Source organism: Myxocyprinus asiaticus, chromosome 18 (genome assembly GCF_019703515.2).
Source record: "Myxocyprinus asiaticus isolate MX2 ecotype Aquarium Trade chromosome 18, UBuf_Myxa_2, whole genome shotgun sequence".
Lineage (NCBI taxonomy): Eukaryota > Metazoa > Chordata > Actinopteri > Cypriniformes > Catostomidae > Myxocyprinus > Myxocyprinus asiaticus.
In genome coordinates this window covers 30,263,076-30,289,816 of record NC_059361.1, presented here as the reverse complement: position 1 = coordinate 30,289,816, position 26,741 = coordinate 30,263,076, and the positions used below count along the sequence as shown (strand labels likewise).

At 37.7% G+C, this 26,741-nt stretch overlaps 1 protein-coding gene across 1 annotated transcript in view; it reads left to right on the top strand.

The window, feature by feature from the left end:
* The window catches only part of LOC127455905 (potassium voltage-gated channel subfamily G member 4-like), a 52,396-nt gene extending 47,615 nt beyond the window's left edge, over window positions 1–4,781 (top strand). The window contains exon 3 of the mRNA XM_051724082.1: window positions 3,415–4,781. Within this exon, the coding sequence (XP_051580042.1) occupies window positions 3,415–4,290 (876 nt within the window). The 3' untranslated portion in view covers window positions 4,291–4,781. The remainder of the gene's footprint in view (window positions 1–3,414) is intronic.
* The last annotated feature ends 21,960 nt before the right edge of the window (window positions 4,782–26,741 follow it).

Here is a 26,741-nt window from a genome sequence, read left to right as displayed (position 1 = left end):
AACTCACCCTTGTTTATTACTCTAAACAATAAGCAGTTACAGTAAGGCAATTACAATGGAAGTGAATGGGGCAAATTAATTTGCTAAAATATGCTTAGTTTCAAAAGTATAACCACAAGATGTAAATAATTATAATTTTCTTTATTTATCACACATTTGCACATATACAGTGAAATTCTTCTTTTTCACATATCCCAGCTAGGCTGGGGTCAGAGTGCAGGGTCAGCCATGATACAGCACCCCTGGAGCAGATAGAGTCAAGGGCCTTGCTCAAGGGCCCAACAGTGGTATCTTGGCGGTGCTGGGGCCTGAACCCCTGACCTTTTGATCAGTAACCCAGCACCTTAACCGCTGAGCTACCACTGCCCCTTAAACCTTGTTAACATGATTTTAGTGTGATAAAATCGCCTACTAACCTATCCTGTGTAAAGTTATATCCAATACCGGTATTACAGGGTTTAGTTGCCATAACAACAAAGTTGTATTATTGGATATAACATTATGCAAAAAAGGTTAGTTAGCTATTTTATCACACTAAAATCCAGTGGCGGGCCGTGCATTTAAACTCTAGGCCTTCAGTGTGATTCATGCCATTAAGAAAACACAGTTTCACAATGAATAAAACACCCTATGCCTTTGGGCATCATACATTATGTCGCAGCTAACTAATAATACCAATTGACATTTTAAAAACACATCCACGCAAGAAAGCCAGAACTTGAAATGACACTTAATGATCAAGCAAGCCTAATTTTAACTGCAGCATGACTGTTTTGTGAAATGAACGTCTCCCAAACAGACATTCAAAAATCATAATTTTTCATACGAATCTACGAAGGAGGTCTATAATACCTGGAAAAATCTATCTAATAATATTTGTGATTTAAATTTTGCTTGCAATACATTATGTTTTGTCAGGGTACACGGTTATGCTGTGTTTCATTCAAGTTGGATGTGGGATATTCCTACTTGATATCTCCGACCATAAATGCATTCCATTCCCCGATATTCAGAACTGCAACGCTCCCGTTAGCTTAGCAGGGGTTTGACTCTCATTAGAGATGTCTCCTAGCAACCCAACTGATAAACAATGCTGCAGCACTAGCATTTGTGCTTCAGGTGTACAATTATCAAAAGAGATTATAATTTACCATGTTTTATACACCTGTTTCTGCAGGCGTTTGTTAAACGAGCTTTAATATCATGTAATGTGGAAACGAACTCATTTATCGATATTACTTAATAAAGTGAATGTTTATCACTTACTTTGTATATCTCACTGAGTGTCGACATGTTTGTGTGACATCATGCCCCTTCATCTCGGCGTAATCGGAGTTGAAAATTTCTGCACGAGCCTACAAGTTGTAATTCTGACTTTAAGATGCATTCCATTGCACTTTTCCTAGTAGGAAGTTGTAAAATCCGACTTTCCGAGTTGAATGGAATGCAGCACTACTTTTCAAAACTTGATCGACACTGAATGCTCAAGCAGCCTAATTTACACTTAGAAAACTCCTGATGTTGCTATAACAATACAAAAAGTACTTACCAATTTACTTGAAGTGAAAATCAGTCCTCCTTTCCTGTTTAATTAATCAATCGCACGATCATGCAGAACATCTCAGGTTTGTAAATCCATAAGAATCTCTTTCTCAATGGCAATACCAGCAGTGATGACAGCTGACTCGTCAGACAGCTTGATTTTATGCTTTTCGCTCTTGAATTACGTACATCACTAAAGCGTGATTGCATCACTCAAGGCCAGCTAGAAGGCCTCGACCGGGACATATCCTAAAGACCACACCCACCAAGAACAAATAAATCAATCTGATGAATCTGACAATCTGAATTTAGTTGCTCATTCATTTGCACTGTTGAGGGATTCTGAAGAAATTCTGAAGGCCTGACGGGGTGGAGCTCAAACTCACGCACTTCTTCAGGCTTCGGGCTTCGGGCATGTGATTTGTGAGACAGTTGTCACACTTTGCTTGTAAGCATCAAGGAATAAATTCTAACTGGATAAACTTTTCGTTTTCGTTTTTCTCTATTTGTTTGTAGATTAATTAAGAGTGGAAAGCGATTAAAAATACATAGGCAAAAAGGTGATTGAGAATGAAAGGATGAAAAATATTTATTTATTTGGCATGTTAGGCCAGCAGAGAAGGCTTTGCTGGCCCTGAGAATTCACCACTGCTAAAATCATGTTAACATGTAAACTGTGTATATCTTGTAGCTATACTTTTGAAACGTGTGTATTTTAGCGTTTATAGTCTGGCCCTATTTACTCCCATTGCAGGTGCCTTTCTGTAACTGTGATTTTTGCTTTTTGTTTTAATAGAGGATTGGCCAGTCAAAAGATTTTCTGCAGAAAACAACATTACACCACAAATGCTTTAAATTGAGTTTAACTTGTTTTAAATCTGGAATATTCCTTTAATCTTTGGTGTAAGGAGGTAGTTCTACACCCAAGAACTTGAAATAAACACTATATAGGCATATGCATGTATAGTCAAATTATTTAGTCCAGACTGTTGAATTATTGAAAATTAATGCATGCCTGAGGTGTTACAGTCAATCGTTAATCCTTACGTACCTTGTTCTCTGAGGCCATGTTGCTAATTTTTTTACATGACACGACTGCGATACATTCCCTTGAGTTTTGCTTGAACTAATGCATCTCCTCAAATTTTAATTGAATCTGCTATCTCAGCATCTCTCCACTGATTCTCATTGCTCCTCCTCCAGTTTTTACATTTTTTATAATAAGGCACTTGCTGGCACTGAAAGATAACAACATGATATATAACATGATATGCACACGATGTGTGATGTTTACAAAATGGATGAATTCCAATCTGACCTGTAAGTTCAGATCTGACTGGATCGGGTATATATAGTTTCTAAAACTATATATGATCAGAAATCATATATGTCACAAGGAGATAGAAAACAAGGCCACTTCACCATAAACTGTGAACACAGAGAGTTTTTAATTGCCGTTTTCCAGATAAGGGCATTACAAGGTCAAAGAGGTTCTGTTGGTCTTTTGTTAACCCCCCACTGCATCAATATGACCTCTGACTCTGGCTAATTAACTGATACCATCTGACTTATCGGCAAGTGTGACTTGAATACTTAAGGTAAATACTGACTTATTCTGGAGGATATGGTGGCTATCTGCCTTCTCCTTATCTTATTCATTTCTCCTCCCCCTCTGACCTCTTGCTCTATTACAAATTTAAAATCTCCCTTTCTTAGACTTGCCTTTCATTTTGCTTAATTTAACTTTTAATTTGCCAAACCAAAACCTATTGAATTTAAAGTTAGATGCAAAGCATTCTCTATCGATATATTAATTCACTGTGAATTGAATTAGACTCTCCTAATTCTCTCTTTCTCTCTCCCCACTTATAGGGTGAGTGCTCCCAAAAGTGTCATCACATGTTCGTGGTCGAGACGGTATGTGTGGCCTGGTTCTCCTTGGAGTTTCTGCTACGTTTCGTGCAGGCGCGCAGTAAGCTGGAGTTCCTCCGCGGACCTCTGAACATCATTGACGCCTTGGCAATCCTACCCTATTATGTATCCCTAGTCGTGGTCGAAGAGAACCCCAACGATGAGTATGAGAGACCCACAGGAGGTAAAGGCTATCTGGACAAGCTGGGGCTGGTATTGCGGATCCTACGTGCCCTTCGGATCTTGTACGTGATGCGGCTGGCCCGCCACTCTCTGGGATTGCAGACATTGGGGTTGACAGTTCGGCGAAGCACGAGGGAGTTCGGTCTGCTGCTGCTTTTCCTTTGTGTAGCCGTGACACTCTTCTCACCGTTGGTACACCTGGCAGAGAGTGAGCTTACCGGGGTGCAAGACTTCAGTAGCATTCCCGCCTCCTACTGGTGGGCGATCATTTCCATGACGACGGTGGGCTATGGGGACATGGTGCCCAGGAGCATCCCTGGTCAAGTGGTGGCGCTCAGCAGCATTCTGAGTGGGATTCTTATCATGGCTTTTCCAGCTACTTCCATCTTCCACATGTTTTCTCGCTCTTACCAGGAGCTTAAACAGGAACACGATCGGCTCTTTAAGGAGGAATGCGCAGCAGCCGCTGCAGCAGCTGCTACCACAGGGCCCGAGGAGGAGCAGGACAAAGGATGGGTGGACTATCCTCCTCCTATACTAGTTCTTACCCCAGACATTGAGACGCCAGGTTCTATCGAAGACCACTCTCTACTGGGGAATGGTGGAGAGAGTTCTGGGAATAACAAATACCCCTTACCAGCTGGAGCCTTTTAACTGATGCAAACAGACTACGCTTCTCTAGACTGGACTGCGTCAAACCTGTTCTTCCGTGCCCTCAGACTGAACCCTAGAGCAACGGACAGGGTGAATTTTTATAGACAGCTCTGTCTAAAGAGTTAAACCTTCACGATTTTAGTGAAGCTATTTTGTCTTCCATCAGCCGCAAGCTGACTACATCTCATTAAAATACTATTTCCTTCATGGTCTCACTGTGGACTTAACTGCTCAGATTTATCACTGAAAATCCTTGAAATAGTGATTTAAAAGTGACATACGGTAGTTCAGCTTTTACTGCTTAGAGCCTTGTTCTACACTGTTAGACATACAGCAGTGACATATTATTTCCTTAATTTGATGGTCTGCATTTTTTTGTTTGTTGATATTAACATTTTTGTTCATGTTCAAGAATTTGCTCTTTCAGTAAATGGGCGTATATATATAGTCGGAATAGATATGCAATGGCTCTTGTACAGCTCCAAATAAAGACGGCAGTAATCTCACAGCCCTCTCCTGATTTTTTTTTAGTTCATAGGATTTCTAATTTTCTTCCATGAGATGCTCAATCATTAGACACAGTCACCCTGTTCTCTTCATTTTACAAAACAGCTCATATGTGCCTTCACCATCTGTCGGCTCACACTTGCAGCAATGACGGAGCACTGAGTATGTGTTTGTGTGTTATTTGTGTTTGTTGCTATAATGTTGTGACCTTAATGAGGTCAGTCCCCTATTTCTGGGAAGTGTTTTATTCTTTCTTCATCTTTGTCCTTCTTGACGATTTCCCTCAAGGAGAATCTGCTGCCCCCATGTGAGGAGCTCCTCTGTAATAGGTTACAAAATTGTCCCATTGCTGAATGCTTACAGGGGGAGCTGTAGGGTAAATTCTGATGAAGCTGGGGATTAAACATGATGCAATAAATTCTCAGAGATGCAAGGCCTTCCTCTGAGTCTTAACAGATTTTGCTTTGTCAACAAACTACAAATTTGCACCTCTAATCCAATTATTCATTCGCATTGAATCAGATATTCTATAAACGGCCTTGCCACTGCGCCAAAAGTCCCTGAAGGCTGAGTCATGGATCGTAAAAAAAGTGCATAAGAAAGCAAGAGGGTTTGATGAACCAATCAAATTACATGTGTAACTTTTCTGAGGATTAACCAGCTGGTTGAATCATTAAATGGACATCAGCTTGTTCTTGACATAAAGGTTAAACCTGTTTATCACTTGTTTTCTTTCATGACACAAGTAGGGCCAGAATCTGGTCCCAAACCATACAGTAGTGTGTCTTATTCCACTGCCGAATTCAGTACTAAATATGCTGCCCAGGGAGTCAGCAATTTCAATGTACCAGTGCACAAAATATAAGCTCCCTAAAAAATTTACAGAATGCATTGTTAAATTGGTTGCTCACTTTATTACTTACTGGAAATGTCATTATGTCTTCTTCAATCTCTCAAGTTGTCAATATGGAGGACAAGTGCATATTTCATAATGACACTGCACTTTTCCACAGCTATAACAAAAATACACAATAAACAAAAGGAATAATGCCATAAGGTTTTCGGGCATTGTGTATTGCACAGTGATGTTGTCGATATGCACGTTTTATTGTGAAATTGACACTTCTCACATTTCCGGGGTTGGAACACGGAAGTAAACAATAGCGATAACATACACTACTGTTTCAAAGTTTGCAATCACCATGACTTTATTATTTTTTTGACATAAATTATAATTTTCTTCACCAAGGATGCTTTTAGTTGATCAAGAATTACAGTATAGACATTTATAATGTTACAAATGACTAATTGTATTTAAATAAATGCTGGATTCTTCAAACTTTCTGTTCATCCACAAAAATTGTATTTTCTTTCTTCCATGACGATGGTGGCTATGGGGATATGGTGCCCAGGAGCATCACTGGTAATTTTAAATTAAATAAAAATATAAACCAGCTATTTCAAACAGTAATAAAAAAATTCAACATTGCTAATATTTTTGGCAGTATTTCCAATTGTTTCAAAGGATCAATTTAATGCATCCTTGGTGAACTGAAGCATCTATTTCTTTCAAGAACAAAAATGTCTTAGTGATACCAAACTTTTTCAACGGTAGCGTATATAGCAGTGAATGAGAAATAGAGAGAGAAGGATTATGACAGTCAGAAGAGAGAAAAAGGACAAATTTGCTGTTACTCCCTCATCAGCTTTATTTGAGCCACCATTGCAGCAGTGTTGACTTTTATATTATTATTATATTAAAGTCAAGGTAATATAAAACAATGAATTATGTAATAAATATACAATAAGTAACTACAAAATTAAACACATAAAAAAGTTTGCTAGATTTACACTGTGAAATCAGGCAGAAATGTGCCATCACAGTCAGAACAGGAGTTTAACAGAACAAGGGTTACTAGGGCCACAACCATAAAGTACTTAAAGTAAATTGTTATGTAACATAACCTAAAAGAAAGAGCCAGGGCCTTAAACGTTTTGATGGTTCATATTCTATTGCAGTTATGACAATTCACCACTTAATAACCCTCTGCACCATTTAACAGCATTAGATGGTTAAAGCTTCTCAAGATATTCCATCAGCTCTGCGATGAATATGCTTTTAGCAGTAGTGCTTATTGAGGCATCTTGTTGAAGGATGGCTAGAATGATGTATCGTATGCCATTATAAAGGAAGGCCATATCTACATGGCTAGTGTTTTCTACTGGCATCAGTGATTGATGGAGAAGAGGTCATCCATCAGGCCTATCTGATGGCTAGATTGATTCCTTTTTGATGGGTAAGTTGCTATTCAGACTTGTTTCACTTGAAAATGCTTCACATTACGGAAGTAAAATGGGTTGCAAATGCCATTTCATGTTGACTTTAAAAATACTGTATAGTATTATGGACAGCTACTGTGAGTTCTGCAGATGTGTCTGAAAGCTTCTACTAGCACATCTGTAATTTTATCATCATCCAGTATTTCAGACTTAAATGTGTCCCTTTATCACTGCATTTAGCTGAAGCATTTGATTCCTCTTGGCAGAGAAGTGAGCTGATGTTTGAGTTTACAGTATTCTCTTATGTTTGATTGGATACGTTAGTGAGGTTATAATTTTGCACTGGCTTCAGTTTTTGTCAGTCTCTCTGACTTGTTTGTATGTAAATGGGTTTATCTCTCTTGATATTCTGTCCATTGGCTTTCACTACAGTAAACTAGATATACAGAAGAAGATGTTGGATTAATCAGAATTTACTATTTTAAACCCACCTTCCTTTAAACAGTACACAGATTTTAGCATTGAGCATTGCATTTTGAAATACACAGTCGGTGACTGATATTTAAAAGAAGGTCATCAACTTTCCCATTGATGTCACATGGTGTCCTAACCATGGTAAAGCAACAAGCGATAACAGCTGTGTCCGTGCTGAGAACAGAGTTTTTGTTATTACCTGCCATGACCAGCGACGGGACATTTTATATGTCAATTCGTTTCCATTTCTGTTGCATTGGGTAGCCCCGCCCACTGTGAAATATCATTTGTCCAAAATCCTGCTCCACACAGCAGGGGTTTTCAAACTGGGGTCCAGGGACCCCCAGAGGGGAAAATTTTAAACAAAAAAAAGATCATACAAATTGTTTTTAGGGCACTCACTTTTTAACTTAAGATATGAACTAAATATGCTTAACATGTCATTTTTTTAACAGGTTTTTCTTTTCTTTTTTACCAAATTTGACATTCATTTAGCAGATGCTTTTATCAAAAGCGTCTTACAAAATGAGGAAGGATACAGTATAAGTGATTCATATTGTGGGGACAGTAGCACGAAAGTGCTGCATTACAAAGTTTCAATTGCATAAGAAAAGCAATATCCAAGACAGAGATTAGATTGTGACAAGATGTTTTTTTTGTTGTTGTTTTTTTCAGTTCAGAAATCATGAGATTAATCATGATTATTATATTCTTTAATAGATCCATTGTCAATTTAATACAGTTATTTAATATAGTACAATTTCATCCAGTAACTATTTTCCAGATAATATTTAAAATTAATTTAATATGTCTTGGCTTTAGTACAATGACTATATAAAATCCAATTACTGAATTTTGCAAACAACACATTTTATATATAATATCATGCTATTTTTCTCACACTTTATGTGTCTTTATGGAAATATCTACTGTGATGCCAATATATTTTAGGAAGTGTTTCCTCGCAAGGGGATGATCATATTTAGGGGTCCTTGGCATTAAAAAGTAAAAAACAAAAACAAAATCCTGCTATACTGTATATCAAACATCAAACAGGTTTTGATTGCCTGTGATTGTGTTTTGTTGTGGTACATTTTTACTCTCAGGCCATGTCCACACTAATATGTTTAGTTTGAAAACGCATTAATTTTTCTACATTTACGGCTCTCATCCACACTGAAACAGCACTGAAACATAGACTTTCAAAAATGCTCACCATAACTGCAAACTTTCGAAAACAATGGCGTTAGGAAACTGAAAACAGATAAGTGTGGATGGGGCCTCAGTGTGAACAGACAATGGAAATTTGACATGGTGTCTTTCTCTCCTCTTTCTGTCATGGTGGTATGAGCTTCAATGGGACAGTGTGTTTCCCATCAATTTAAGCTGACAGCTTGACCAGATATCTACTGTAGTGTGGCAAAGTTTTGGAAAGAGTCTCAATTGAGAAGCTAAAGCATTCCATTTTGCCTCCTTTCTGTTTGGCATGGGCTTCATTATTGCAGTAGTTCAAGTGTAGTCAGGTTTTATTGAACATTGGAGAACTCAGTGTCTTTGACAGACAGCTGTGATTAGAGCAATTCTTCGTATTTCTTTAAAGTCAAGATTTTAAAAATTAATCAAAGGCATCAAAATGAATCTAGTGTGAGGCATTTTCAGTGATTTTTTTGCAGGCTTACTTTGCTGTGTGAATTCATGTATCATTTACACACCTCACAACCCTGAGCGAAAGAGCAGGAAGGACAGTTAAAGCACTCATGCAGAATATTCATGCAGAAGTCGTGTTCATTAAAAGAGTGACATATAATGTGCTATCTCTTAATAAACTGGCTCGCTTTGGTTGATATGATGTCATTAGACATTGTATCTGTTCATTCGCAGGCTCGTTCCTACTTTTTCTTATTCTCAATTTAAAAAGAGAGAACATCTGTGAAACACTCTATTCTAAACTATATTCTTCATCCTGATAACCCAACAGAAGGAGGAGTAAAATAGAAACAGCAAACATTAAAGGAATGTTCTGGTTCAATACAACTTTTCTGTCGACAGCATCTATGATGTTTACAGAAAGGCACTTACAATGGATATCGATGGAGCAAGTCTTTGCACCAAATAAACATTAACCCTTTTGGTGGGTCTTCTGAGGAAAAAAATAATTATAAACATAGTAATAACTACAGTCTTGACCAACACAAAATAGGTATCGTTTTATAGCTTAGAAGCTGTACATTACAATGCATGTAGGCATTATGACCAAAACTGAACAAGTGTTTTGAAATTTGCAGAAAAATCAGAAGTTATCCATTTTGATAATTTATAAATTTATTTTGCAGTGCACATATTATTGTAATCGGTAAAAACATCAAACTGATCAAATAGCCATGTGTCATATGTCGTTGGAAAGACAAAAATACAGCGGGTAACAGGAAAGATTCACAGACAAAAATACAGTGAGTAATAGCTAAGTATGTGTCTTTGACATACACGTTACATGTTAACAGGTTTTGCTTATATGCCGCATTTTTGCTTATAACTTAGAGGAGGCGATTATCTTTAAAACGAGCCCACACACAATATAATAGGATGCATAGATCATTAGATAATAAACACGAAGCACAATGTACACACAGCACATAATGTTCTATCTGGCTAAAAACACGTTAGCGTTCCTGGATCAGATGACTTCATCAGAAATTATATAGTACATTGTCCAGTGTTATGGAATGCTAGATCAGTTGTATTAGGATTCAGATTGCTGCAACCAGAGGAGGAAGTCATCCAAATATGGGCAGAAAGGATCATTCACTCTAATTACATATGGCCACCAGGAGATGGTGCCAAGTACATGACACAGATTCAATAATGGCTCAAATGACACAGAATGGAACTAAATGAGTTCTCGTTACTCATCTCTGCATGCTTTGGAGAGAGAGCATACCTTTAATTGTTGTTGGGTTTGCATGTGTAATTAGTTCTTATGTACAATTATTATGTTTTATTTGTTTGGAGAGGCTTTTGGACACATGGAGGCATTTTTGGAAACTGGGATAAATTATTTTTGTAATGCTATCACTTTTTATTGCTTTGTCATATCAACACAAAATTTTACTCAGTTACAGGTGAAATGATTGGGAACAAAAAAGAAGCAGTTTTTTGGAGCTACCATATTTGCATCCAGAAATATATAATGTCAAATCAGAAAAATAAGTAAATAAATCTATTATTTTTCATCAGTTTCTTAGGCTGCGCGTTTCATAAATTCATCATAATCTATATTATTAAAATTTAAAATTATACTAAACACTTGACCCTCCTTGAATTTTTTGTCAAGTAATAAGCCTTTTTTATTTTTCATATGCCACTGAAACAAGAAATCTTTAAAAACAACCTCAGAGTTTAAAGGGTTAAAATACAGGGTTTTGAAAGTATAGCCACAGAACTTTATATTTTTAGTTAAGATTAATAAGACTAGTATGATAGAATCACTTACCTTGTCTGTACAAAGTTATATCCAAACTCCTAACATGACAATGTAAAGCTGGTTAACCCTGTAACTTTCACATGATATGTGCAAAGAGACCAGAAAGAGATTGTTTGGACAACTTTACAACAAAAATAAAACATATTTTGTAAGAAATAATTAATATAAGAGTTTTAACAAAAATACTGCTCCACATCTATGGTTTAAACCCTCTGGAATACCTTGCCTCATAGACATCAATTGTAAGTGCATGTAAGTGTAGGTGCAATTTTTGTTTGCCTTTTCCAACTGAGAGACAAGTTAAAATTGTCAGTGGTAAGCCCATATCACAGATGCTGTCGAGTTGACTCAAGATGGCGCCGAGTATGGCTGCTGCGTTGCGAGCTCCGACACAACATAGTAATGTTTTGTTTGTTTTGTTAACAATTCTTATGTTTTTTGTCTTGGATGTTGTCTGCCTTATTGTCTACGACAGACAAACACTTTTGGACATTGGTTCAGCAATCTCACACCGTAAACAGGACTTCACATTCCTCAATGCCAACCCGCTGTTTACAAACACGCAAGCGGAGCCCTTTGTCTGGGCAGCACGGCCGCGGAAACGCAGGAGGAAAAGGGGAAACAGAGCCGGCATTCTCATCAGAGTAAGACGGCACGCAAATCGACCCCCGCTACCCACTATTCTACTGGCAAATGTTCAGTCTCTGGATAACAAGCTCTGTGAGCTGAAAGCGCGGATCTCTTTCCAACGAGATACAAGGGACTGCTGCATTATCTGCCTAACAGAAACTTGGATGTCTGCGGAGATTCCAGACTCAGCCATTGAACCCGCGGGGTTCTCCGTGCACCGAGCGGACAGAGCGAAAGACCTCTCAGGTAAAAGCAGAGGTGGTGGTGTATGTTTTATGATCAACAAATCCTGGTGTGATCAGAGGAACGTACATTCTATCAAGTCTTTCTGCTCTCCTGATCTGGAATTTCTTATGCTTCTGTGTCGACCATTCTGACTACCGAGGGAATTCACAGCAATCATTATCACTGCTGTGTACATTCCCCCACAAACCGACACAGACCGGGCACTCAAGGAACTGTATGGGAGTATAAGTGAGCAGGAAACCACGCACCCTGAGGCCGCGTTCATTGTGACCGGGGACTTTAATAAAGCCAGTTTAAAATCAGTCGCACCAAAATATCACCAGCACATTAGTTTCAACACACGAGGGGACCGGGTTTTGGACCATTGCTACTCTCCGTTCTGGGATGGCTACAAATCCCTCCCCCGCCCACCATTTGGCAAATCGGACCACTCTTCCATTCTGCTTCTGCCCGCTTACAGGCAGAAACTGAAACAGGAAACACCCACCCTCAGAACGATCCAGTGCTGGTCGGACCAATCAGATTCTACGCTACAAGACTGTTTTGATCACACGGACTGGGAGATGTTCCGGTCCACCTCTGATGACGACATCGAGCTTTACACTGATAGCGTAATGTGTTTCATCAGAACGTGCGTAGAGGACGTCGTTCCGACCAGAACTGTACAAATCTATCCGAATCAGAAACCTTGGATCAATAGCGATGTTCGCGCGGCACTTAATGTGCGGACCTCCGCTTTTAATTCCGGGAACGTGGAGGAGCATAAACAAGCCAGTTATGCCCTCCGAAAAACTATCAGAACCACAAAACGCCAGTACAGGAGTAAGATTGAAGGACAGTTTAACACCACCAACTCTAGAAGCATGTGGCAGGGAATTAACATCATCACAGACTTTAAAGGGAACAAAAACTCCGCCATGAACACCGCTGCCTCTCTACCGGATGAGCTAAATACTTTTTATGCTCGTTTCGAGGGAAATAACACCACCCTCACAGAGAGAGCTCTCGCGGCTGAAGCTACAGAGGTTAGTTCACTCTCCGTCTCTGTAGCGGATGTAACACGATACTTCCGACGGGTGAATATCTGCAAAGCCGCTGGCCCAGACGGCATTCCAGGCCGCGTCATCAGAGCGTGCTCGAACCAGCTGGCTGGTGTTTTTACGGACATTTTCAACCTTTCTCTCTCTTTGTCTGTAGTTCCCACATGCTTTAAAACATCCACCATTGTGCCTGTTCCAAAACAATCAAAAATAACTTGTTTAAATGACTGGCGTCCTGTTTCTCTGACCCCCATCATCAGCAAATGTTTTGAGAGACTAATCAGAGATTACATCTGCTCTGTATTGCCACTCTCTCTTGACCCGCTGCAGTTTGCTTACCGCAACAACCGCTCCACTGATGATGCCATTGCATCTACAATACACACTGCTCTCTCCCACCTGGAAAAAAAGAACACTTATGTGAGAATGCTGTTTGTAGACTACAGCTCAGCATTCAACACCATAGTGCCCTCCAAGCTAGATGAGAAACTCCAGGCTCTGGGCTTAAACAGCTCGCTGTGCAGCTGGATCCTGGACTTCCTGTCAAGCAGACGCCAGGTGGTTAGAATAGGCAGCAACATCTCCTCATCACTGACCCTCAACACTGGAGCCCCACAGGGCTGTGTTCTCAGCCCACTACTGTATTCCTTGTACACACATGACTGTGTGGCAACACATAGCTCCAATGCCATCATTAAGTTTGCTGATGACACGACGGTGGTAGGTCTGATCACTGACAATGATGAAACAGCCTACAGAGAGGAGGTACACACTCTGACACACTGGTGTCAGGAGCACAACCTCTCCCTCAACATCAGTAAGACAAAGGAGCTTGTGGTGGACTTCAGAAGAAAAGACAGAGAACACAGTCCCATCACCATCAATGGAGCACCAGTGGAGAGAGTCAGCAGCTTCAAGTTCCTGGGTGTCCACATCACTGAGGAACTCACATGGTCCATCCACACTGAAGTCGTTGTGAAGAAGGCTCATCAGCGCCTCTTCTTCCTGAGACGGCTGAGGAAGTTTGGAATGAACCGCCACATCCTCACATGGTTCTACACCTGCACTGTAGAGAGCATCCTGACTGGCTGCATCTCCGCCTGGTACGGCAATAGCACCGTCCACAACCGCAAAGCACTGCAAAGGGTGGTGCGAACTGCCAGACACATCATCGGAGGTGAGCTTCCCTCCCTCCAGGAAATATATACAAGGCGGTGTGTGAAAAAAGCTCGGAGGATCATCAGAGACTCCAGCCACCCGAGCCATGGGCTGTTCTCACTGCTACCATCAGGTAGGCGGTATCGCAGCATCAGGACCCGCACCAGCCGACTCCATGATAGCTTCTTCCCCCAAGCAATCAGACTTCTGAACTCTTGATCTCCCACGATCAAAATACATCAGCACTGCACTTTTTTACCCTTACTCTTATATCTCACACTGGACTGTCATAAATTATATTATTATTATATTATGTTCTCTCTTAACAACTGACTATCAACCGACAGCCTGAATGTCAATACAGTACAATACTGTACATTCTATATATATATATATATATATATATATATATATATATATATATATATATATATATATATATATATATACTTTTTTATATATTTTTATTTTTTATTTTTATTGAATGATGTGTATCTATATAGTGTGTATTGTATACTGTACAGTGTATGTTATTATTTGTATATTGTTGAGTGTAATTATGTGTATAACAGATGTTTAAATTGTGTTGTGTTAATTTGATGTTATTGTAAATTGGTATATGTCTCATCACTGTCACGATTGCTATGTTGATCGGAACTGCACCCAAGAATTTCACACACCATTGCACTTGTGTATATGGCTGTGTGACAATAAAGTGATTTGATTTGATTTTGATTTGATTTTGATTAGAAGTTAAGTTGTATTGAGCCTGTAGCATTCCTTCAATTTACGACTGAAATGTATGGTGTAAATGGAAGCTAATGCTAAAGAGTTTCAGGGGTTTACATTTTCTATGTTATTTAAGTTTCTTAAGCAGGTGTTTGGGCAAGACAGCTGTGTCTTAATCCTGCAGTCAAATGAGATACTTTTGTAGCAGGTCTTCTGCTGACGTCTGCTTGATGCTTAGCTCAGGTACAAAGTGTCTTTTGTGTCCCTCAGAGATCAGTGACATACTGCATCTGATTTCAATTTGCAGCATGGCCTTCCATCTAACAGACAAGCTAATACACTTGACTTGTTCAGTATTTAATGCTGACTTTAAATTATGCTTTCTCTCTTAGGCTTTAATGAAAATCGCTGCTTACACAGATGGTGTGTCTGCATTTGGTACAATCATCTAATCAACATCTGTTATTCTTCATTACACTTTCAGAGAAATGTGTTGTAATTTGACAGTAGAGACAGAAATAGATTAAAGATAGACAATGAATCATGACAATAAACATTACTACAAAATGTGAAATGAAATGAATAGAGAATAGTGACTATAATTACTGCATAGTCACTATTTCACGTCATTGGGACATTAAGCTATGCATCGCATCTCTGGTGCCAGAAATGCCCAGACTAGGTACTTTATGATATTGATTCACTGTACATCATCTCATAAACAGATATAATGTCAAAGGCAATGTTCAGAATGGAATAATAGTGTACTGCTTACTACATATTGCACCATACTCTAAATACTGCATACTACTTTTTCATAACATATGAAACAGAAAGCATTATGAAAATATAACATCAGGTACTAATTACAGAACTAAAATGGCAATCAGTAATGTAATATTTTAGATTACACTGTTAAGGTTATCTAATATGATTACTTTTGGATTACTTTTTGCATGTTTTGATGAAAATCTAATTTTAAGTGTATTAAGCAGGGATGTAAAAAATACTCAGAAATTATACTTAAGTGAAAGTATTGATACTGAGTAAAATTTTTACTCAATTAAAAGTTCATGTATGTAGCCAAAAACATACTTGAGTGACAATAATAAAGTATTCACATTAAATTGACTTATGTATTAAAAAGTAACTTTCTTCCTAGCTAGAATGAAATCAAGAGAGGGGATTGTGTGAGACAATGCTATCTTATGAAATATAAACACTTTTATTATAGCGCATGACTCATTTTAAGGTTTGCATTACATAATCAACTACATTTACAAGCTTAAGTGTGATCAAATTGCATGGGAGCTCAACTGATAGAGTGTTGCATATGGGATATAAAGGACTGGGGTATGATTCCTGAAGAGCACACAAATCGACACATGAGCCAAAAGTTTCATAGATGCACCACAAAATGATGTGGTTGCTTCAGAATTTTTTTCATGTCACATTTGCTTTTTATGACACTATCGGTTAGGAATAGGTTTAGGTTTAGGGTAGGGAGGTAGGTTTTATTGATTTAAATATCAATAGAACAATAACCTTAAAAACCTCATCTGTTCGGGAGAACATTTCTCTCACTTTTAGCGCCACATAGTGGACATTTCACTTCAGAACTGCCCTGAGACGTGTAATGAACCATGTAATTTTATTTTGCAAAAACGTTGTCACAGTCACGCAATGTTCGTTGCATGAGAGAAGACACTCCTGAATTGCGATGTCAGAGCACCCTGCCCCTTGAGACATGGAGAAAGTTAAAAAATAAAAATATGCTTTGAGGAAAGTTAGTAATATTGATGGTTTTGTGAATTATTTTCTGAGGTTTTCTACCAAACCTTGCTGTTCAGCAGATGGATGAATTCAATAAAATTCATAATTAATATTTACTCAGATTACATTATTTTTATTATCATTATTATCATCATTATCATTGCTGGTTTTATAGTTATTATTATAATTAATAGTTGCCTAACAACAACAATAATAATTTAGCAGGAAATTCATAGATATGATTTAAATATGAAAGCAAGTGCAGAAATAAATGGCATGTACACATTTAATAAAAAAAAAAAAAAAAAAAGCCTTTTGTTTTTTATATACTGTGTATTTGCAAAGTGAATGATAATTTTTGACTTCATAACTGTCCAATCTGTAGAAGTAGCAGGTATTTAGAATAAAGTTTAGGGCAAAAACCATCATTGTTTCTCATAAATGCATGAGTATTGAATGAATACATGAATAAAACATTAAATTCAGTCTGGCGGTCACATTCGGTCTAGTCGCACAAATACTTCAGTGTATCCGAAGCTCAAATCAGATCCGAAAGTCCACCTCTGCAGATGGTCGGAACTCCACACAGCTGCCGTGTGACAATCCATTTTAAATGACTGGCCTCTGGTCTGTCATCTGTCATTTGTCTGATGCAGTGAAAAGGTGGCTTCAGTCCAGTAAGACAAAAGAAAATTATCTGCAAAAATGTAGTGAGTACTTTTCAAGTTAAAATAAAATTGTAAGTAAAAGTACAATTTTAATATGGGACAGTAGTGTGCTATTCTTACTATAGATTGTGTAATTAGTAGCTGTTCTGGTGTAAATGGTAGAACTTTGACTTTCTGTAATGTCTATAATGATACAGAATTGTTCTGATATGTTCTACAGAAGGGGTGATGTTGGAATCATACATGAGCGAGAGATATCAAAGAAAGACAGGTGGAGAGAGATGGAGAGAGAGAAGTGGGAGGAGAGGGTACCGAGATGAAGCAGGTATATAGAGATAAAAAGACAGGACACTGGTGATAAGTGCCTTTAAGGACAAATTAAAGGGCCATGTTAATCATCTCATCACTATGAGTAATTAGTTCCAACTTCTAACATCCTAGAACCAATCAATCAAGTCCACCCTAAATAGCTCATATGACAGGCATGAGCTATTCTAGTGGCCATGGTGACCAAAGCAATGTCATGTCAGAGAATGTAAAAATGTCCCTAAATCAGTGTGACTATAATGTATTAATGAGCTTCATCAGACCTCACAAAGGAAGTTGATGAATCTAAAAAATGTCTGGAGAGAAATGGTGTGATTATTCCATTTATGACTTATGGACGTGCTCCATTCCTTTAATTCTCACACTCCTTTTTTATTTTTAGCAAGGATGGTAGAGCATTCAAAATAAGGGGGGGTGGCGGGGGTGGGGTACAGAATAAAACTTATCAGCTTTGGTCATGAATATTAATTATGTGTTAAGGCATTTGCCCTGTTGACCTACCTGATTTCTGAAAGGTAGACTTTGGTAAGTAAGTGTTTGACACAGTAGGATTGCCATTTACCGTTTGCACGGTAAGCAGGTGGTAAACAGAATTTTGTTTAAAGAGACATTTGTGTATATCGAGACACAACGTGCCGAGCACACTTTCTGCTATTGAAAGAGCCATTTCAAGTGTCTCAATTGCAGTGGTGGAGAAATGCTGTGCAACTTCAGTTAAGTATGCCAGATTGTGGCAGTCTGCTCTGCTGCATTTTAGCAACACAGCACTCAGAACTATAAGATAGAAAATTGGACCATGCAAATTGCTTTCCACACCCATTTTTGGGCATGCAAATATATCACACTATAAGCAAATCCAATTCATTCTTAGTGAATTCCCCCATAACATTATAATGGTTCTTAAAGCCGCTGATTTTCAGACATGTTCAAGTTACGAGTCAGGGGCTGTTCAAAGAGGACATGTTCTTGTGTTCCGTCTGCACTGTTTTTTAATTTTTGGACGAAATTTCTTTGGCCGTTGCATATCGTTTCATTGTTTTTTCAGCATCTCACACCATGAGTGTCACATATTTAAAACACCATGTCAATTTAAAAACAGTTCAACTTTTAAAATCACTTCTCGAGACTCCTGTGTCCTGTGTGACTCAGTTTTGCTCTATCTAGCTATTATTGAAAGCAGGAACATTTCTTAGTTTCTTGTATTTTCAGAATTTCTATTAACTGTTTGCGCAATACTTGTACAAACTACAATACATCACAGAATTTTTTTTTACAGTGTTATCCTGTCATTCCATTTCATTTCAGTTACACAAGTGTGATATTGTCGAACTGGCTTTCATTTCCTCCCCGCGTCTGTCCTGCTCAACACCAACAGAGACATCATCAGTCTCGCTCTGGATCACTGCCATATGTTTGCCTGCCTAAAATCAAGAAATTGAACGCTTCAAAAGCATCCCAGAAACTTGTCCACGGGGATCTCCATGTACCTCAAGAATCAATCAAGACTACCCCATGTGTCTTCAGACATTACAGTGACTGGAGAAAAGAAAACATCACAATTGGATTGAAATTAGGCCCCCCTCCCAACTCTCTCCCCATGCCTGTATTAGATATACAGTGTAATTTGTGATCACACCCTAGGAAAAGGGCAGAAGAAGACTTTGTGTTCTCTCAGCAGTGGCGGGGCTGGATTGACTCTTAATCAGCCAAACTATCAGCACAGACTTTGAATAAGCTTCTGATGGGCCCTTCATTTAGCTCAGGTGGAAATGCAGAGAAAACCATCATCTTGCGTTAGTTCCCCAGAGCAGGCATATATGCATGGGTGTGTGCGCGCAATACGTACACACTCTGACACTTTGATTGGATATATTGTATGTTTTTTGGTGACTAAATCGCTCCGCACTGCTGTAAATTAGAATGCCTTGTGCTTTGAATACTTTCCATGGCGCTGCACAGATGGTGAGGTTCAACTCCAGAGTGATGAATCAAGGACTATCTATCTATCTATCTATCTATCTATCTATCTATCTATCTATCTATCTGTCTGTCTCTCTGTCTGTCTGTTTGTCTGTCCATCTGTTCGTCCGTCTGTCTATCTATCTATCATCTATCTGTCTGTCTCTGTCTGTCTGTCTGACTGTCCATCCGTCTGTCTGTCTGTCTATCTATCTATCTATCTTTCTGTGTGTCTGTCTGTCTGTCTATCTATCTATTTATCTATCTTTCTGTGTGTCTGTCTGTCTGCTGTCTGTCTGTCTGTCTGTCTGTCTGTCTATCTGTTTGTCGGTCTGTCTGTCTGTCTGTCTGTCTTCTGTCTGTCTAATTTCTGTTATACCCTTTCATCTATCTTTGCAAGTTTGGTCGTCCATAATTCATACAGTATAGCCTACCTTGGCGAACATTATGTTCTGTAATGTTTATGTAAACCTTCAAAACGTACTTTCTCCTAGTAAATTAAAGGTGCTGTAATCAATATTTTTGGAATACCACTGATAAAATGTCCCAGCTACCTGAGAAATCAGACATGTATGGCTATGTAAACAGCCAAAAATAATTGGTGGAGGGGCATGAGCTTTTTATCAGAAATGCTTTCTGCCTGTCAGTCATTGTGAATATTCAGGTTTGCTGACATCAGGTTGGCTTAAATGTTTTGGGGTGCAGGGTTTTGGAGAGAGGGTTTGTGCTTGAAGGGACTGGTCAGACTAATTCAGTGGCAAAAGTTAGCAAAATGACTGAAATCACTTACAGTACATTTAAATCTTTGAACAGTACAGAAACCCTTAAGTACAGCTGTTAATACAGTGCATCAGCAATATACCCAGTAAGTCTTTATGTTATGTTGCAAGCCAGCTAGAATTGCACAGCTCAAGTCGGATGGCATGCGAGCAACACAAATGCAAAACAAACTCTCACATCAATCTGTTTTATGAGTATACAGCCATTATAACCCTCAGGAGCCTGATGGTTGTATTTTCATTTACATAAGCTCCATCCTTTCCTCATCCCCTCGTTTAACTTGTGGAGTTCATCTAAGCAGCCCAGAGGCTTACAACACACTCAGAGGATGCTCACTGATGCCTACAGGTAAGACTAGATCTTAACTGTAGTTTTATATAACATGTAATAAAGATCTTTGTTCAGTTTGTATGTCTATTTTGGTTCTAACAGTGTGTAATACTTAGCTATACTTGTAAAACCAAGGGGTAAGGGATGTTTTTGATGCTGTGAAATCAAATCCTCTTGAGGACCAAACATGGTCACCATGAACACCAAAACATAGCCATGACGATAGCAGGGGGGAACCTTTGGAGTCACACCTTACTGATAAAAACAAGAGAATAGAATCATGCTAATAGTTAAACACATACACATCCTCACCAGATTCTATAAGACATGAAACCATTTACATGGTGACCTGCTCCATCATTTTGAGTCACTTTGTCCTAGAAGCACATTTTGATTGGGAATATCACCCCACATTTAAATGATTGCACCACATCAATGATTTGGAGAGATATAATAAGTATATTGTTAGAAATCTAAGACTCCCTTTTTTACTATAGTGCACCAAACTCAAAATGTGTTTCTGGGTTAAAGCGACTCAAAATGAAAGAGCTGGTCACAAATACTTTATGCATTTGGCAGATCTTTAAAGTGATTTACAGTTAATTTAAGGTATATTTTCAAGGTATATTACTGAAATTGTTTTGAAAATGCCAATATTCATTGACATTGAAAAAGACACATAGATGATTTTGTACATGATGAATATATGTCTGAATGTAAGTTACAGTAGTTTAGATCCCCACTGGAGGTGCATGAAAACAATTCCCTCCATCATCTTGAGAGTCAAGTCTCCCCCATCTCGTCTATGTTCTATCCTCATCTCACGATAAGCTTGTGCCTCTCTTGAGGGACAGCTCAGCCAAAAAATTGGAGAGCAGTCTATTACTTGGAAGAAAAGCAGCTCATTTTCATTTACGTTAAATTGGTTTGTCTCAAAAATTGCCCAACCAATTTGTTACAGAAGTGTGTGTGTGTGTGTGTGTGTGTGTGTGTGTGTGTGTGTGGGCAGGTTTATGTGGTTTACGAGGACATTTTTTTAGGTTACAAACTGGTAATTACAAGGGTATTATGCTATAAATGTGGTTTATGAGGACATTTCTCAAATGATGTTTTATTGAAAATGTAAAAATGCAGAAAGTTTTTTGTGAGGGTTAGGTTTAGGGTTAGGGGATAGAATCTATAGTTCGTACAGTATAAAAATCATTATGTCTGTGGAGAGTCCTCATAATGATAGCTGCGCCAACATGTATGTGTGTGTGTGTGTGTGTGTGTGTGTGTGTGTGTGTGTGTGTGTGTGTGTGTGTGTGTGTGTGTGAAAAATGGCAAATTGTGTCTTCATTGTGGATGAATACACATAGACAAAATACAATCATCTGAGATAGTAATAGAATAAAGCAAGTTCAGTGGAATACAGATTTAGATGTTTTTTTATATTCCAAAGAGATCCTGGGTGGCTGGCATCTCATCTTTTTCTCTGATACCCTGGTTTGGTAATCAACAGCAAAGCCATCTGGGTAAGTGCAAAGACACCTGTGCATTTTGGACAAAAGCCACTGGAGTGTAAGGACTGCCAGAGGAGGATGCCCTTCTAGAAACAACAATTTAAAAAAATAAAAACAGTTAAATGTCACGTTAATTCACTATGCAGTTAATTAGACTCTTAGGAGCCACTCCATGGATTAATGCTCATGCAATCTTTCCACAACTCTACTTCTTTTTTCATTGAAAGATGAAAAGTTCACCCAAAAATGAAACTTCTGTCATCATTTACTCACCCTCATATTGTTCCAAACCTGTATAACGTTTTCTGTAAAAAGAAGATGTTGGACAGAACGATCAGTCTCAGTCACCATTTACTTTCACTGTATGGAAAGATGCAAAGAAAGTGAATGGTGATGTTTTAATGCTTTTTTATTAATGAATATTTATTACAAAAACAACTTGTTGCAAATATTTCTCTTTAAATACAGCTTGGCAGAAGGAAAATTAGTCAATCAGTCTGTGAGACTTTTTGAACGATTTATTAAAAGAACTACTTCATAAGAGTCATTTGATTGTCAGATTACACTGGTTGCTCTGTCTGTTTTGATTCACTAAAAAGAATCGTTTCATAAGAGTCATTTGTGTGTGGATCGGAATACATGTGGATGTTGTTGTTTTGTTTCGTCTGTGAGCACAAACTCATTTCAAAGATGTTTTTCTTTCCCATTATTTTGTTCTTTTTATCTTCCCAACATTCAATTCAGACTGCAAACAGACATTCACAACTCGGGAAAATGTTTTCTTTTGCCATGGGGCTGTAGATGGGGAGCACCACTGCTGGAAAACGGTGCATGGAACTGTCGTTTTACATGAAGCTGAAAAGTGCACCTTTTTCGCGATGTTTTCGAACCAGAATCGCAATATCATAATCACAATGTTCTGTTTTCATGAGCTACAGTTTAATCGCATTATTGCTTTAATCACATTATAATCGCATTATGAGGGTGCATGTAAACATAGCCATTGTGTGTAACATGTCCTTTTCTAATTCACAGAAAAACGATTGTAATTTGAGTTTGGAACAATATGAGGGTGAGCCTATCAGAGGGATTCTGATGTAACGTCCGGGCAAGGCAGGACAGGCTGAAGACAGGAACGGACGAGATGATGAAGTGAGAACCCAAGTGCAGTTTTATTTTAGAAAGTGCAATAAATCCAAAAACATGAATCCAGGAAACGTGAACATAGCAAAACAATAATACAAAACACAAACATGAATTATGACTATATGTAACAGACTAAGAAACCATAAACAGGAACAAACCATGAACCAACATTACAACAACAAAACTCAACAAAGTACTAGAGAACATGAGAGCTATAAATACACAGACTAGGTAAACAAGTTAACAAGACAACCAATGATAATACAAAACTGATAACAAGACAATGAAACATGAACCAATAACAAGACTAAACTAATAACAAGATAACAAGACAATAACCATATGAACCAGTGACATAGCAGAACTGATAACAAGACTCATGAACACAAACCATTGAGAACAAACACATGGAACAAGAGAGGATCACATGAAGGAACAAATCACATGACAAAGCAATGAAACAGGAACAGGAAATAAACAATGAAACTTCAAAATAAGACATGAAATCATGAACAAAACACATAAACGTGACACCTGAACATAGAGACATAATTATAGAATGATCTATGGCTTAGCAAAATCTAACTCTCATCTGTTTAACACCTTGTGTGCCACATACCTAATCCGAGGTTAATCTGAAAGCTGTTATTGATATCTACTTTCATAACCTAAAAATCAGAATGATTAAGCTATTGTCAGTGGATTGGTGGTGTTTTTTGACGATGACGATGTAATGCTGTAAAACCTAAAAAAAATACCATAAAAACGATGATATAAACAAATTTACACCTCAGATAATACACACCTTTTAACTGAAGAATGATATATTCTTCACATTTCTGCCTTCAAATCCTCCAAAAATTGGCCCCATTGTAACTTCCATTTTTCGTCTTTTTTTTTTTAAGAAAAGGAGGGATGAGTCTAAATTATAATTTTTTTTTTAGTAATCAACATTATGCCACAAATGCTGTCTAGACAGATTAACTTAATTAAAAAAATTACCCTTAATTGAATTTGAGAAAGATTTACAAGCAATTGTATTTCATTCATTCAGATTAAATCATTTTCATTGAGCCAACATAATTGGTTAAATTAGGTCAAATTAATTTGAAATTTGAAATTTAAATTTTAAATCAACTTTATTAGGTTAGTCAAACTCAATTTAATAATGTTCAATTATAATAATTTTATCATTTATTATTATAATAATAATTTTCTTATGTTGGTCCAACTTCATTCATTTGATTAATAATTAGTATATGCCAGGTGAGCAAGTGTAAGGACTGTGAAACTGTTGAACTGTCAATTTGATAGCAACTGTTCATGGAGCTAAGCAGCACTCAGATCAAACATCTCTTGAAAGTTAAAGTCAATCCTCAACCTAAACACAAGTGTCATTCTTCACAACAACTCGAATTATGTAAACTTAAATTTATACAAATTCAATTGGATAGACCACAATAAAATCAAGTTGTGACAATATGTTCTAGAATTGTGTTGATTTCATTCATTTTAATTAAGTAAACTGAACAACCTGCAAAAATCTTTTTTTTTTAAATATTTCTTTAATGAGATGTTTCAAGATCCATGCCTTGAATATACAAATTTCCGAAGGTTGGCCTCCTCACAAGCATGTAGTGTGCACTGCCTTATAGACATGTTTTAAAACATGCAGGAAACTGTTCATGTTTGCCATGATCTTTTTTTCCTGATTGCTCTCACTTGGGCTCAATTGGCTGAGGGTTGTCTGTTGCAGTTGGTTGGTTATCAAAGTCCTTTTAATTGGTTCATAGTAAGGATTTTATCCATGATTGGACCAGAAGCTCATAGCAATTAGTCAGAGAACCTTAAGCCTGTAAAGCTTTCAGGACACGCAACATTCAACTTTACAGCTTATCACATGAGTATAATGTATGTTATCTTAACCCTTCAGTGCTGTTGAAATGATCATTTTCTCTAATTATATTATTCATACTGCCTCTACACTCAAGAAATACATCTCTTTCTAGGCCCACTGCCAGCCTGTTCTTTAACTCAAAGGAATCGATCTTTATTTCAAGGAAGTGACCACTTGTCAGATATTATGTCATATTATTATGTCAGATATTACTGAATGTTTTCAAGCACAGTTTTGTACAAAAACTATGTCCTACTAAATTAATTTTCAGGGAACGTTGAGCATTAGGGTTTTTCCGCTAATCTTTATCACTCGCCCAAGAGAAAATAGTTGGAAATGAGTGAAAGAGTTTTTAATTCAGATTCTTTATTTGCATTTGAGTGTACTGTTACACTGAGAATAATCATGGGTCTCTTTCAATAACTATACAATGGAAATGTCTGCATGTGTTTTGAGACCGTCCATGCAGAAATCAGGTTTAGCACCGAAAGATAAAAGCAATGTAAAGTTAAGGCATACAGACAAATATAATTTGATCTGTGTGGGATAAGTAGTATTCAGACTCAATTTTGTATTCAGACTCACTTTGACACCACATGTATGTTTTTCACTGATCTACCATAAATCAATTTCAGAGCAATTAACTGGAGTGGCGCCTAATTACATTGTTATACAGCCATAATGACTAACCCCTCATCCTTGCCAATATGTGCGCCAGAGCTGAACAGTATATCTGTTAGTACAGTACAACAGTAAATCTGTATTAAAACTATAGAGCTGTTTTAGAGTTGGATCAGTAAAAGATCTTTACTATAAGATATATAAAATCATAAACACACAGACATAAACACAGAGAGGCTGACATAACGTAAAACTATCACTGGTATTCCTGAATACCCAAGATGTCCAATATCCATTCCATAAGGTCATGTGTCACACTGAATAAGTAGCTATGTCATATTGTGTAAGCGATGTTCTTTCCTGTGAGCACAACTGGCCTAAATTTTATTATCTACATTGTGGTTTATGGAGATCAGATTTATAGTGTTTCTCTAATATAACTCCCTGTCTTTTAATGAATAGTGTTTATGTGCCTGTCCAAGAGCCAAAAATTACAGCTGAATGTATCTGCAGTTGGCAATGTAATGCACATTTGACAGTTTAACCTTGCTTTAAGGAAAAACATTGCACTTTATACACACAAAGGATAGCAAAAGAGAACATCAATGAAATTCATTTTTAGTAGACCCCAGAGCTTGTTTAATTTTTCCTTCCTATTCATTTGTTTTTTAAAACTCTTTTTGTTTTTTGCTCCCAGCGGTGAAGATCAGACTTCAGAGATTGTAACTTAAATGACCTCCACTAATCAATAAACTCAGAGCAGTGGCTGCAAGGTGAGATTCAGGCTATTACTGAAGCTGTTTTTATTCTGTGGGCAAAGAAATGTTTGTGCCTCAATTTTTTGTTAAAAATAAAGGGTTAATAATTTCATTATTAAAGTCCAAAAATTACAGGTTAGCACCT